The sequence below is a fragment of the Uranotaenia lowii genome, chromosome 1, assembly GCF_029784155.1.
Source record: "Uranotaenia lowii strain MFRU-FL chromosome 1, ASM2978415v1, whole genome shotgun sequence".
Taxonomy (NCBI): Eukaryota; Metazoa; Arthropoda; class Insecta; order Diptera; family Culicidae; genus Uranotaenia; species Uranotaenia lowii.
The window spans coordinates 81,667,061-81,683,150 of NC_073691.1; the positions used below are offsets into that span (position 1 = coordinate 81,667,061).

Below are 16,090 nucleotides of genomic sequence, written 5' to 3' on the forward strand. Positions count from 1 at the left end.
CTTCATCATATAAATTTTTCATTTTTTCAAAGTCTGATGTCTGTGGAGCGTTCAGTATCCAAGATAATGAGTTGAAAAATTGGGGATATCTTAGTTAAATAATAAGTTATTAACTAGTAAAAATAAAAAAAAAAGTTCAGTTTTTGACTTTTTGCCGCCTCAAACCCCATAGTGCAGTGGTCGGCAACCTTTTGAGTCGGAAGAGCCAAAAACTTGAAATTTTCAAAATTTCAGGGTTTGAAAGAGCCACATTTAAGAATTATTGTTTTTGTATTTAATACAAAAAACACAAAATATATGAATGACCAGGAAACATGAGTTTCACAAAAAACCATTAGAGTTTTTTTTCTAAATCCTGGACATTTCATTAAAATGTTTTTCTAATAACCAATAAGAACATGGATTCTCCTCTAGATCGCAAACTCTTCTAACATGGTTCGATTTTATATCAATTTTAATGCTTTTGCCAATATCGGGTCAAGAAAATTAAAAGTCCACATCAAGCTTAAATAAATACTTTGGAAGATGTTAAAGTATATGATTTGAACATATTAACATAAGAAGAATATTTATAACTTCTTCGGCAAAGAAAAGCTTTAAAAATAACATTGTAAAGGGAAAAAATTACTTTAAATTATCAAGGTTTTTATGACATTTCCCCAGTTTTAACAAATCCTTTCACAAATCCATTAGTATGAGGCTAAATTCAACTGAAGGTTTGTACCTGAAATATTTTGATCTCAACTTGCTATATATGCCATAACAAATTTAGAACTTCAAAAAAGTATGACGTAAAGCGAACGAGTCTTCAGAATTTCCTGAATCTGGAAAATTTTAAAAATTTCATATTATGTCACATGTTATTCTTCAGTATTATACGTCCAATTGAATAAAGAATGAAATTCAATACATTGAAGATTATTTATTAATCTATATATATAAAAATGAATGTTTGTCTGTCTGTCTGTTCCCTATAGACTCGAAAACTACTGAACCGATCATCGTCAAAACTGGCATCTGAGGGTTTTTGAGGCCGGGGATGGTTTCTGTAATAGTCAAAACTCCATCCGACTTAAGAAAGGAGAGGCTTCCATACAAAATTTGTAATTTTTCGAAACAAATTAAAGTCATGACATCCATTTTCTTGAGATTTTTTTTTCCTTTGGGTGGTTTGTTTTTCGTCTCTATGGTCGAGGCGTCGCGAGTAACCCAGGCATAGCATACTGATCAGAAGGAATATTTTGGCGCGTATTTCTCAACCAAGCATATTTTCTCTGAGGGGTTTGTTTTTCGTCTCCATGGGCGAGCAAACGTCGTCGCAAGAGGATAGTAACCAAAGCACACTGTTCATTGATTGCTGGAAAATTTAACAATAAGGCGCCTGTTTCTCAAACACGTGGGGGCGATATGCAACCTAGATGTGTTTTTTTTGCTTGCTTATTAGATTTGTACACAGCACGTGGTAATAAATTACGCTTAGATGTGACACGGATTGGTATTTTATCAATCGAATCAAAACCAATTTAAAGATTTGAAAAATACTTCCATATTTAGTTCATGTTAATGTAGGTGGCATTCGAATTTTCATCCAAGGAACATTAGAACATGTTCAAACGTTCAACTTTTTCTGTTAAAAAAAATTAAAAATTATGTTTTCTTCTAGAAATTGTTACTTCGGCCCAAATACACAACTGAAACGAATTAAAAATGAAGGTGGGAGCTTTTTATTTCAAATAATTCTGAAATAACCATCGTACTTTTTGCTTACATACCAATTCAAGTGCGTACTTAACATGAAAAGTGTTTTTGTGTTACATGGCTGCATATAAGAGACTTTTGATCCGCTTCTTTTTTGAAAAGCGAGACTTTAGAACTGATATTCAACTGGAAGCAAAATTTTTAAGAGAAATTTTTAGTATACCCTTAAAATGTTAAAAACAATATTCCGTTCTGTCAACTTACACGGTGGGGCAAGGGCAAACGTCGAACTTTTAAGAAATTCATCTTCAAAATGATTCAATATGTTGGAAAGACCAGAATGGGTATTCCGAATGTTGAAACTGAAAAGGTTATTGAAAATTCTTAAATGTCTTTGTAAATGAAGGTCATTCCCTTTGAACAGCATTCGTTAAAAGTGGAGTAACAAACATAAATTTATATTGCAGGAATACTGCAGCTATATCAGTGAAACTTGATAGAACAAAAAGCAGGAATCCATTTTAAAACCATTACTCTGACGCATCTGTAAATAAGCTTTGCAATGACACTTGCCTCAATATACGGGACAAATGTAAACTTAGAAATTTGTTTTTGCCAACATTTTTGAATATTTGACTTTCAAAGAGAAAATTAAAAAAAAAAACGCTGAGAACTTATTTAGTAATGCAACTGATATTTTTTTTTAAATATATATATATATATATATATATATATATATATATATATATATATATATATATATATATATATATATATATATATATATATATATATATATATATATATATATATATATATATATATATATATATATATATATATATATATATATATATATATATATATATATATATATATATATATATATATATATATATATATATATATAATTATATATATATATATAATTATATATATATATATATATATATATATATATATATATATATATATATATATATATATATATATATATATATATATATATATATATATATATATATATATATATATATATATATATATATATATATATATATATATATATATTTACCGTAGTAAATTTATTTAAAAAAAAAGAAATTGGCACTGTATTTAATACATAACTAATTTAATATATTTTTCATTACCGTGATAAGAGCTGTTTGGGTATCGAGCCGGTTTAATTTGCCTACCTTCTTCAAGCAGTGGAGGACAAAATTGAAAAAGATGGGAGAGCTCCCATGTAAATTTAAGATAAAGAGCTTTTCAAAGAAGGGACCATATTTAAAAAGGTTTTTTTTTTGGGTACAGAGTACAAATTTCAGATCTTGAAAAACGAGTTTAGAGTTCAAGTTTCAGTAAATAATATATACCATCTTTGAATTGCAATTCAGAACTGCAGCTGCAGCTCTCATTTCAAAGTTGTTGGTTCTGAAGTATTATGAGGTTTGATTTAAAAAAATGCTCTCTAAAATCTAAATTTGAATAAATTTTTACAAATTACATTTATTTCCGGAAGGTGTAGCAAAGCACAACGGGTCAGCTAGTGCTTTCTAAAACTTAGATTACTGAAAAAAAAATCTGTGCTATGACCAGTATAAATCTAATTTCGTAGCCTACATTGAAAATTTGTGACAAATAGTAAAGAAACAGCCAATTTGAACTGGCAAGATCAGTTCAAGGATGCCTACTTTTAAAAAATCGAAACAAAAATAATAGAAGTAAATCAACGATGATAAACTGTAAATCAAAAATGCAAGAAATATAAAACTTTGTTCAAAATTTGAGAGCTTTGCAAATCTTGGCTACAGGCATCAGACATAAAATTTTAAATGTATTCAAAGACTCAAAGGTTTACTTTTTTAAATACATACAATTTCATTATAAAAAAAAACTGGATCGGGGGGTAAAGATCAATTTATTTATTACAAGCATTTAGCCTGTGATTAAGTTTTCCAATAGATTTTAAGAATTGAAATTTTCATTCATTCTCTCTCTCTGATTTAGTTTGAATAGATGATAAACTATAATTTGTGATTCTCAATCCATAGTTTTGGAATTTTTAATTTGAATTCCATGTATCTATTTACTTTTTTATTCTTTGTGTCTTGAGTAAGCTCTACAGTTTTTTTTTTGTGTACGTATTCATGCTGGGCAAATCCGGGCATTGGGCTTCTAAATTTTAAACTCATAACCGACCAATAACCGGGCAAAGTTAGCAAAAATCTGGTTATGTGTCATAAAAATGTAAGAGAAAAGCTTAAAAATAAACACATGAAAAATAATTTTTACCAAGGCACAACTTATCTCAAAATTAAAAAAAAAACATGCGAATTGATTTTGTTTTAACAAGTTTAAGATTTGGAATTTCGCAAAAAAATTAATAATCCGGAAGAAAACTAGGCTTATTCCCTCTATATCCAGGCAACCGGACAGGATTGGGCATTTCCCAATTTCTTTCAAAAATCCGGGCAAGCCCGGTTAAAACAGGGAAAACTTAAAACTTAAATAATGAGGTTTACGTGTTTTATTAACAAAACAGAAACTATCTAAGAACTACTTTTTCGCAAAAAATACTTTGATTATCCTGTTAGCAACAGCTAAATTTTTGTGATCGATTTAAAAAAAAATATATTTAAACATGCATTTTGGAAATAAATAAGTTTATTTTAGTTTTTGTTGTTTAACAAAAACAGTTAGTGTTTGCATTTAATATTTATGATAAATTAAATCTTGATCTCTATGCTGATGCTTGAAACAGTGAAAAGCAAAAAATTGTAAAATTGGATTCAACAGAATCCAATTTTGCCATTTGGTCATTTCCGCTTGTTCCTAGAACGGATGCAATCTTCGAAGCTATACTTCTGAACCTATAAAAATCCGTGTTCCAGGTTACAAGATTCAATTATCGGTAAAGCAACTTTTTTTTTTAATTTTATTTAAAGAATATTTAATATTTGCGCTGTCAGCCAAAGAGCCTCAGCTTTACATCCCAAGAGCCGCATGCGGCTCGCGAGCCGCAGGTTGCCGACCTATGCCATAGTGGGATGTTTTGGTTTCAGGGTTAAAACGCTTCGAAGAAGGGAAATTCCAAAATACATAGCACTTAATTCAAAAGCACGTACCCTTTTCCATGTTCGGTTGATGCTGGCGATCAGGCATGTGTTGAATGTGTAGGACACGTACAGCATACAGATGCAGACGACGATGGTAATCGCGATTGTACGATTACTCAGATTAGCATACCATTTGTAGAACATTCCTGATACTGTTTTTCCCGGGCAGCCGCCAAATGAACTTTGGCTCGGACCGGAAGCAGAGCTATGATGATGAAGATGATAGCGAACGCAGCCACTGTTGGAACTTTCTGCGAAGTAGATAACTGCCACCGTCAACGTTAAAACTGGATCTGAAAAGACGGAAAGTGGGGAACAAAGTTAGAGATGTAAGTTTACAGGGCAAAGAATGTTGGACCTTATCTGGTCGGGATTCGACCAGACCGAACTGAACGCCATCAGCATTTTCTCGAGACACTTGAACTTCATGTGCAAATATATTCATCTATAAATAAAATCTATGAAGTTTATGGGCTAGAATCAATAGTTTTTAATTCAAGGAATTCCTTTTAATCATTTGTATACGGTTTTGCGATCTAGGATATGAATAACTCGAGATTTAGTTTCGGTTGTTTTTAAATTTTCTAATGGCGCTCAGTTCGGTCTGGTCGAAGGCCGGCCATCTGTAGTTCACTTCACTCAAGTATGCTATGCCGAATGTAGTATGTAGGTCATGACAGATTCCAAAAACTATTCAAATATTATATCATTCTATTGATAAGTTACAGTTAAAATTTGCCACTTTAACTACAGAGTGTTCAATATGTTCGACCATTTGCATAAAGTGTTCATTTTTAATATGCATTTTTACACCACAAGTAGGTACTGGTACAGGAAAATTGAAACGGTTTTTTGAACCGAAATGAATGGCTCCCAGCTCACAAAATATAACTCCTTTGGATTTATTAATCCACAATCCAGGATAAAAGATCTGGATCCAGTGTCCAGAATAAAGGATTAGATTGAGTACTTGAGATAAGTTTAAGCATCAGTATCCGAGGCTCTAGAATCGAATATTGAGACATGGGATCAGGATTCAAGATACAGAGTCAACAACAGGACCGAAAATTAAGAGTTCAGGGTCCGAGATCAGGGTCTGAAAGCAGGGTCCAGGATCAGCAAGTATTCGAAAACGAGGTTCACGATCCTGGATCAGGATTTGAATCCGGGATCAGGACCGAGGATTATTTAGGATCAAGTACTCTGAATTCATGATCAGGATTAGGATCAATAATTTTAAACCTGTGATCCGGATCAGGATCCGAAATAAGGAATTTGGATCCAGGTTCAGGATTCGAGGTTACTACCGGGATCATGATTTAGGATCTAAATACAGGATCAGAGTCACGTTTCAAATCAGGAGATTGATCTAGTTTCAGTGTCAGGATTAGTGTACCAGAACATGTTTGAGTGATAAAATGGAAGAAGTTGGGCGACATAACTGTTCCAGATTGCCTCAAAGTGGCAAAAGTAACTCCAATTTTTAAATCAGGTGATCCAGAAGATGTCAACAATTATCGTCCAATTTCTTCGCTGAGCGTCTTCAGCAAAGTGTTCGAGAAATTATTTAGTAAACAGAATCATGAATTTCCTCAGTAGTAATAATATTTTATACAAAATGCAATACGGGTTTAGAGAAGGATCAAGCACTCTTATTGCTATTTCTGAACTAGTTGACTCAATAATAACAGAAATTGATTCTAAAAATATTGTCGGAGCCTTATTTCTTGACCTAAAAAAAGCTTTCGACACTTTGAATCATGAAATCTTACTAGACAAATTGAACAAATACGGAATAAGGGGCAAAGCAAATGACATTATTCGTAGTTACTTGAACAACAGAAAACAATTTGTTGTGGTTGAAGGAATAGCCAGCGGATTGAGAAATATTAGTATAGGGGTTCCACAGGGCAGTAACATTGGTCCTTTACTCTTTCTTGTGTACATTAACGATATTTGTAATCTTCCCCTTCTTGGTACTGCACGACTTTTTGCAGATGTTACTGCTTTATTTTACACAGGAAAATCCCCAAATGTTATAATCGAAAACCTGGAACATGATTTGAAATTGCTATCTAAATTTTTCAATAGCAATTTGCTCTCTTTAAACTACGGAAAAACTAAATATATGTTTTTTCACTCATTCAGGAAAAAAATTTCTCAACACAGGGATCCATATATGAATCAGTTTGCTATAGAAGAAGTGAAAACTTTCAAATACTTAGGTATTCATTTAGATAGTACCCTTTCTTGGAGTTGTCATATACAACATTTAGAAAAAAGAGTTTCTCCCCTCTGTGGTGTACTCTGGAGATTGAAGAACTTTGTACCACAACATGTTCTGTTAAAATTCTATTATGCATTTATCCACTCTCTATTTCACTATCTCATAACAGTCTGGGGACGAGCATCTCAATCATATTTACATAAACTTCAAACTCTGCAAAATAGATGCTTAAAAAATATTTACAATCTTCCTTTGCTGCATCCAACTAGACTTATATATTCATCCAGATTTCATAATATCTTACCTTTATCCGATCTTTGTGATTTCCAAACTATATTGTATGTATTTGATAACCTGCATTCATCAACTACCATTCAAAACCTTCGTTTCACAACAGGAATAAGAACACATAACACTAGATACTTGAATCTTCTTCAACGCTGTCGATCATTAACTTCCTTAGGACAGAAAAGGATTTCGTTTATTGGACCAACAAAATACAATGCCTTGCCCAATGAGTTAAAAGAAATCAATTCTCGATCCATTTTAAAAGTCAAATTGCTTCAAAAGTTCAAAGATAAATTAAGTCCGTAAAACAAGTCGAACAAAGTAAGCCTTGAGTATTTTTGTAGCTTTGTAGCGTTAATTTTTGTTTGTTTTTAGTCATAACTTATTCTATTAATTTTAGTATTACTTCTTACATAAACTTTAGTTTTTTTTTATCTCAAACATGAATCTCTTAAAAGGAAATCTTTTTCCATTGAGATTCATAGTGTAAATTAGTTTAATGTATCGCCGCATTTCCCGCATTAGATTATAAACTTTGAGTTCTCAGCATGAGTAATGTTTTGCCCGCGTCGCGTATTAGTTATTTTGTTTGTTATTTTGTGCTGCCAGACGTGCTGAGAACAGTAGCGTCCATTACCAGGGGGCTCAATAGAGCTTTTTGGTGTGGGGGAGTGTGGTGGGCCGCTACAAAAAAAAAAAAAAAAAAAAAATAAATAACTAAAAGGTTTAAGTGAAGTTCACCGCAATAAGAAAATTGTTTTTTATAGCAAGAAATAAATTTAAAATTGTCTCGATTCTACGTTAGCCTTGCAATCTTGTAATATACCTAACAAGTTCATAAACTTTTTTTTTCCATTGAAACCGATAAAAAACATTGTGAAAATGAACAGATGAATCCTTTCCATCTACACCCGCAAACGATGAAAAGCAAGCAAAGCCTGTCTTAGAGAACGCGATTAATGTGCAAATTAATGGGAAATACACGAATCGAAACAATCATTGAGGCTCCAGCGCGCAAAAAGGACCTTTCAAAAAAGAATCCCCGAAATTACCGTCCAATAATGGGGGAGCTTTTTCTTGAAGACAGTTGCCCAACTTTTGTCCATCGTCTTGGCACGTCTTCATTTTTTTCTCCGACTCCGACGCCTGTCTCGAATATGGCAAGTTATTATGAAATAATGAAAGCGAAAAGTGTGTATAGGAACCCAAATAGGAAAGTGAAAAAAAAACTTCCAACAGCGCGGGCTACAAACTTTCTCATTTGTCAAGCTCAAATCCACCAACAACCATTTGCTATTCTCGTGCAGCCGGAGATGGTTTATGACCGGCAGGCAGGCAGCGATGTCGGAACAAGAACCCAAGTGTAGGAAAAAAAGGGACCAAGATGATGGTTCCAACGACCGACCGACGCGACGGCGACGTAAGGGTTTTATTCGGAGGTGGACCCTTGAGCACGGTAAACGTACTTGAGGTAATAACTCCTCAAGGGGTAGTATAAATTTAGTTTTCGGAATTAATTTTCAAGCACTTTTAGAAGGCTCGCTCTCTGTCGTCGTCAGCTGAATATTTTCATCCATCATGAACACTCACTTGTGAAACTTGTCTTCAGCAGCCCCCGGATATTCGTCGGAAATGCGAGAACTGTTGGCAGCTTGGCAGAGAGATAGAGAGAGATAGAACGATGAACTTGTCAGGATCAAGCAGATTGCTCCACGGAAGTGGTCGTAAACATAATTTGTCTGGATGTAATTATGTGGCCAGAACCCAGCCCAGGTGTTTCGTTTCGGAGGCAGTTGACTTGCCCGATTTATTTCGGTAGATAAACAGTGAAAAGTTTTTACATCCTCTCTGAAATAAGAATACTTGATATTTTTTGCATTTTACTTGAAAACTTTTTGTAGAGATTGGCGTGAGATCTGGCGTGTTGGGAGGGTTCTTGTCCTTGGGAACCACCTGCACGTAGTTGGCGGCGTACCACTCCATGGCCTTTTTACCGTAATGGCAAGATGCCAAATCCGGCCAAAACAGTACGGTACAACTGTGTTTCTACAGGAAAGGCAGCAGACGTTTATTCGAACACTCTTTCACGTAAATTTCTTGGTTGACAGTCCCGGAAGCTATGAAAATGCTGCTTTTCAAGCCACAGGTACAGATGGCTTGCCAAACCAGATATTTCTTCGCGAACTCTACAGTTTCATGTGCTTGAAAATATTTGCTACCTTTCCCTTCCTTTTGCCATATAAAACTCCTGTCCCGGAAGCTGATTGTAGTCGGCTTTGACGTAGGTTTCGTCGTCCATTACCACGCAGTAAAACTTCGTCAGCATCGTCGTGAATCGCGTGTCCGGGATCGCGCTTTGGCCGTCGTATTTTGTTTATCATCGCGATTTGGAGTCACTATCTTCTTGTAAGTCGATAGTCCGGCTCGTTTTTTGGCTCGATGCACGGTTGTAGACGATACACCCAGCTTATTTGCGGCATCTCGGAGAGAGAGGTTAGGGTTTCGCTTGAATGTACCGGCAATTCTCTTTGTCGTCTCAGCGGCTTCTGGTTTTCGATTTCCCCCCGATCCAGACTTTTTGGCTGTCGAAATACGTTCCCCAAACACTTTAATTACATTTGTAATGGTTGATTTTTCAACTTTTAGCGTTTTTGTCAGCATTGCGTGCGAGAAGCTCGGATTTTCGCGATGCGCGAGCAAAATTTTGATACGCTGCTCTTCTTCCTTGGACGGCATTTTGACAACTGAAGAGTGAATTCCAAAATCAAAATAGGAGCAACATTCATTTTGCTTTTTTTGAAATATTCAGAACTTGGAGAAAATAACTTATTAGAAATTAAAAAAAAATGCCTTATGATACGTTAGAAATGTAGAAATCCATACCATTTATTTTTTTCATTTTATCTTTTATAATAAAGCAGTTATGGAGCATAGAAAAAGATGGCCCATGATTCCCCACTTTTCCATACATAATTGCCAACTTATTGGCCGTTTTTGAATGGCTGCATTCTGAAATGTTCTGTATGATCCCGTTTCTGTTATTTTTTTAATAAGTAAAATCCTGATTTACCTTTTTTTTGGAGTCACAGCATATGGTAACCGGTAACAATTGAAAAAATGCCGAACCATCCCAAGTAACAATTTAAGTTTTATACCAACCTTAACAGTTCGCTTAAGACTATTTCCTAAAGCTACTTTATAAGCCAAAGCGCATTCTACGCTATTAGCACAACTACTTTAAAGTTAACATATGGCCAAAAGGGACCATTTTGTTAACGTTTTTAAAGCTAATTCTATACGCTACAATAAAACATCCAACAGAATAGTTTTATTCGACCTTATAGACATAGCTTTAAGAAAACTTTCAGAGCCCTCTTCAGACTATCCACAGCTCTTTTAAAACTACGTCGTGGAATCTGATAGGAATTTACTGTGGGAGCTGTGAAATCTGATAGGAATTTTACTGTGGCAGCTGTGGAATCTAATAGAAATTTTACTGTGGGAGCTTTCTGTTCCGTTTTTTCTTGTTTTATCACTTACTCTCCCAAGCTTTTGATGATAGGTAAATATTCCATTTAAAATATTTTAAAAAAGTCTCATTCTCATTTTCAATATATCTAAGTAAGAAACTTCCTGCAACCTCAGATTTCTGGTGAAGTATATACGAAATAGCATCAAAACTTAAGCGCGCCTCAAAGAAAATCAAGGTTGACCATATTTTAAGGATTTTTTCAATAAAAAAAATTATAATTAAAGGAAAATATAAATTGGCTCAAATGATGCAATTTTTGTTTTACATTGAAATTCATCACCTATACAACAAATAGTACCGTCAACATTGTCAAATTTGATGAAAATGTCTAGTTTTTAGTATTAAAGTATTATTTCCAGCAACATGGCGTCAGTAATTTCGATTCAATTTCACAATCAACATGGCGTTCAGTAAATTAATATTGAAAATCTGAAGGCAGTTGTAAAACAGTGTTAAAATGGTTTTATTCCGGTTAGAAAAATGTGGTAATAAAACAATTTCAATTAACAGTTTTTAAATGGTTTTAAGAGACCTTGAATCACAGCTTCGTTTGACGTTTCTCTAAATGGAATACACGCTCATGATGGATTTATCCATTTTTGAGAAAGAGAAGTTTTTCGCAATAAATGAAAACATTTCGATTTGTTGCTTGGTAAAAGGCATTCATGCAACTTTTTGTTTTGTTTCCTTTTGACTATAAGGATGGTCAATTATCTTTAAATAACAAATAGGTATTGCTATCAAATAATCTCAAACTATTTTGGAATAGAACATTTTCTTTCATCAAAACCCTGGCCTCAAAGCTAAATAATAACCCGCATAAATGAGGATTATTACCAAATGATTTTTGAAGCGTAATAAAACGTTTAGCAAACGATTATTGAAATTGTAAAAACATTGCCTGAATCGTGAATTCCGAAATGATTGAATTTTGAATTTGTAGTTAGGTTATGTAAAATAGTTAAAAACTGTTAAAACAGTTGTATGGGAAAACAATTGGAAGCGATAAAACGATTCCTTAAAACGTCCTTCGGATGTTTTGCTTACTATTACCAGAACTGCCTTACGCTTTAAATAAATCATTATTTTCAATGTTCGGCCAATGCTAGTGGTCTTCATCTATCATCTGAAACATGTGGAGGCTGATTTAGAATGAGCATTTTCGCTTGTGATGAAACTCAATTTCTCCGTCTTTGCTGAGTTGAAGCCGGTTTCTGCAGTCTTCTAGAAATTTTCAAGGACGATTTATCTGAAAATAATTTTGTTAGTTCTGCATTGGATGACGTAAATAAAGATCAACTTCGCATTGAGACACAGAGATGGATAAATAAAACAAGTAGTTTAATAGGCGTACTTGTAAATGAATTTTCTAATACATTTATTCTTATCGAATCACAAAAACCGTTTATTCACAGTGGGCTTTTATTCGAACCCTGAGAATTGAGCGAATAATGATGTGGACTGATTTGCGGTTGTTTTGAAATTTGAATGCGGATACAACAAAGTTGTTTTTATTTTTAAGATGAATTTAGCTGTGTTAATGTATATCCTTTTGATAGCACGTTTTTCTCAATTTTGAGTGATATTCCTTTCAAAACAGGTTATGCTATCTCAAAAAGAGGTAAAAAAGTTTAAGCGTGTATACGATCTTCTCGATTGTCAAATCATCTGTCACTTAGTTTTATAATGCCTACATCCAATGTTCCAATAAATCAGTTTTTCAACTTGGCTTGAACGCTAGTTTTAAAAGCGCATCGAGCGCATTATTAAAACTGGTACCAAAGCTCTAATAAAAACAGGAAAGTATGTGTTTTATTGAATCTTTAGCAATACTTTTGCAACTTTTTTACAACACTCTTAAGATAGTGTTTTATTCAAGCTTTAGCAAAACTTTCAGGGCTCTTTTAAAACACACGATAAAAGAAGCATTTCCTATGTTACAATAAAACCGTTTAAAAAATGGGATGCCATCGAAATGTCTTCATAAAACAATATTAAAACTCAAAAAAGCCAATTGGCTTGATTTGTGTTACTTGGGCATGTGGTTCTCAAATAATTCAATGTTTACTCTGAATAACCTCTTCTGAAGTGAAGGAAACGAGGATATAAGAATAATAATTGGGTGATATAGTTTGGCATCTCACTAACTCAATAAAACCAAACCACACCAAACGGTTCAACGATTCCATCGTCTATGAAATTGTAGAACAACTTGAGGCATAGTTAATTTTAAATTTGGAAGAACTATATCACTCTGTTGTGGTAAGAGCCTACTTGGTTGAATGATTCAACTGAATCAAAGCAATCGAAAGATTCCTTTTAATTCAACCACGGTAAATGAAAAGTTCATATACCAGTATTTCGATAGCAACTTACTACCTTCTTCAGTGACTTCAGTAATCAATCGAAAACGTTCACTGAAGAAGGTAGTAAGTTGCTATCGAAATACTGGTATATGAACTTTTCATTTACCGTGGTTGAATTAAAAGGAATCTTTCGATTGCTTTGATTCAGAAGAACTATATATTATACCACAGCGCTCCAAGTGGTCGGATCTGGAATGTTTTGACAGTACTTTGTTTCTAACGAAGTACGACGGATGCATCCTCATGGATGACGAAACGTACGTGAAGATGGATTTTGGGCAGCTTCCTGGCCAAAAATTTTGATGTCTCCGACAAGTTCAAATTCGTTTTTGTCGATAAGTTTGCAAGAAAATGTTTGAACTGGCAAGGTATTTGCAGCTGCGGACGAAAATCCCCAGTTTTGTGAAAAACAAGACCATAGACTCCAAAATGTACAAGGAGAAGTGCCTGAGAAAACGTATTCTTCCGTACCTTAGATCTCACAAAGGACCAGTAAAGTTTTGGCCAAATTTGGCAAGCTGATACTACAGCAAAGAGGTACTATAGTGTTATCGGGACAACGGGGTGGATTTTGTCGAAAAGGACATCAACCCACCCAACTGCCCTCAATTCCGCCCTATCGAAAAGTGTTGGGCAATTGTCAAGCAGAAGATGAAGAAGAATGATAGGACGACTCGGGATGCAACAGATATGAAGAGATGGTGAAACAAAATGGCCGCTGAGGTCAGCGAACGGGGTGTCCAAACTATGATGAGTGGTATTCGACGAAAAGTTCGAAATTTCATCAAAACCACATCAGAATATTTTTTTAAATTGTTTTACCTTTAAAGTGCAATAAAAAACCTACATTTTGAGTACAAAACATTTTTATTTCGTTTACAAAGCTGCGAGATAAACCCGTTTTATTGCGTCCAGATTTAAGATGATCCATGCCTTAGTAGAATGGTATCAAAACAAACACCGAACGACCGACCGGAGGGCAGCAGGTTCGATTTGATGCGCCAAGAAAATGATGTTCATAAATGTAAACATTATGATTGACTTTTAAATCATTCACATCTTCGGTTATGACATTGATGACTTCAAGTTGATAGAATAAAAATTCTAAAATCAATAAAAATAATTGTAATATAATTGAAAAATAAACGAACCGGAAAGGATCCATCGTTATCGTCATGTAAATTCACAACGGCTTTTAGTTTCTCTTTGGGAATCACGCCATAGGTCATATAAATCTAATATTTAAAAGGCTTGTTCCAATTGAATGCATCTTAAAACGTGTTAACCTATAACGGTTTTTAAACAGTGTGGTGTTAAACAAGCTTTGTAGACAAATTTTTGAAATTCTCATAGAACTGTCTTATTGCTAATAAAAAATTTAGATTTAAGTGGCTGAGACTGGACTGGATCGGAACAAAACAAAAAAAAAATATGAAGATTCCAAATGGGGTTATCGAAAGTCCTGAACTTACAGTCAACCGTAATCTAATGAATTTAATAGAAACTTTTTTAATTTTACACTTAAAGTTTACTATCTGGAGCCACTATTAAAAACCAATTAAAATTTTTCTCTCTTTCTTTTTCTGCGTTATACAAACTTAAGCATGGAAACCTTCACATCAATCTTGTGTTGGACAGTTAAATTTATAAGAATAAAAACAATGAGGTTAAAATTCTGAAAGTGGCTTCAGAGATTAATATATATATAATTAAAAATAAGCAGAGATAACATTCACAGTTAAAACTGCACAGAAAATTTATAAAATGTATCGTTTTTGTGTAGTTCATTTGGAACATGTAATGGACGTTGCAAAGTTTAGAAACAAATTATACAAAAAAACAATCAAAATCACAAGGGAAAAGTCTCTCTGGAGCCACTTCCAAAAAGGCTCGGATGCCCGATTTGCCAAGCAATATCGAGAGAAATCCCTACAAAAAAACAAATTAACATCCTTTCTACAGTATCGCCTGTGTCTTGCCGTTATGATTCAAACAATTGGAAGGTTTAATTGAACCGTAACTCGGTATTATCGAGCAATAATCACCTGTCAAGTAGAAAGGAAAATCTCAGCTTTGTCTAATGCCTTCCCTTCCAACAGCTAAGTAGGTACTCACTCAGATTCTTCCCTGCAGCAGCAGCACGTCAATTTCCGCAAAATCAAGCGTGATAATACTCGACAATCGCTCGAATGGTGGCGCGTGGTTCAAATTAGCTCATCAAATATTCCACCCCTCTACTTTCTGGTGGTGGTGGCGGCAATATAATTTAACTCGTACCTTCTAAAGTACAACCGGCAGCAGGGAAAGTTCTGTTCTGGCCATGATTAAATTATCATAAGGAGCTGCTGCTCATCTCCCCCCCTCCATAGCGTCGTTGTTATGAAGTTAGCAACACAAGGTCTTACATTTTATCCGAAGAGCAATAATGGAAAAGGCAAATAGTTTGATTCGTTATTCGTCTGTTAGGTACCTCGTCCTATTTCAGATGGGCAAAACTTGTCCTGCTGCTACTGACAAATCCAGTTCCGATTCCGAGCCCAATGCGGTATTTCTACGTTGTTGCCTTCAACTTCTTTCAACTGCGACTGAGACTGAGGGAACGAACGGTTGCGATGTGAGGTTATTTATTTTTCAAATTCTGACCCGTACCCGTACTTTTTGAGCGGCGGCCGGTGTTTGCAACTTTTTCTGTAGCCAGAAGCAAAAAGTTCCCATAGCCGGTGGCAGCACTTGCTGAACTTGTTCTTCACTTCGATCTCCGGAAGCACTGAACTGTGTATGTACACTCTTGTGTTTGCCGAAAGCCGAAACACAACTGTAAACACGCCACATAAGCTGTAAAAATATCTGGATTTCAGTA

The 16,090-nt window shown here is 34.4% G+C and overlaps 1 protein-coding gene across 1 annotated transcript in view; it reads right to left on the reverse strand.

Annotated features, from left to right (window-relative positions):
- Positions 1 to 16,090, reverse strand: part of LOC129749487 (heparan sulfate glucosamine 3-O-sulfotransferase 6) — a 146,780-nt gene that overhangs the window by 12,588 nt on the left and 118,102 nt on the right. Inside the window, exon 3 of the mRNA XM_055744462.1 lies at positions 4,827 to 5,110. Within this exon, the coding sequence (XP_055600437.1) occupies positions 4,827 to 4,961 (135 nt within the window). The 5' untranslated portion in view covers positions 4,962 to 5,110. The remainder of the gene's footprint in view (positions 1 to 4,826; positions 5,111 to 16,090) is intronic.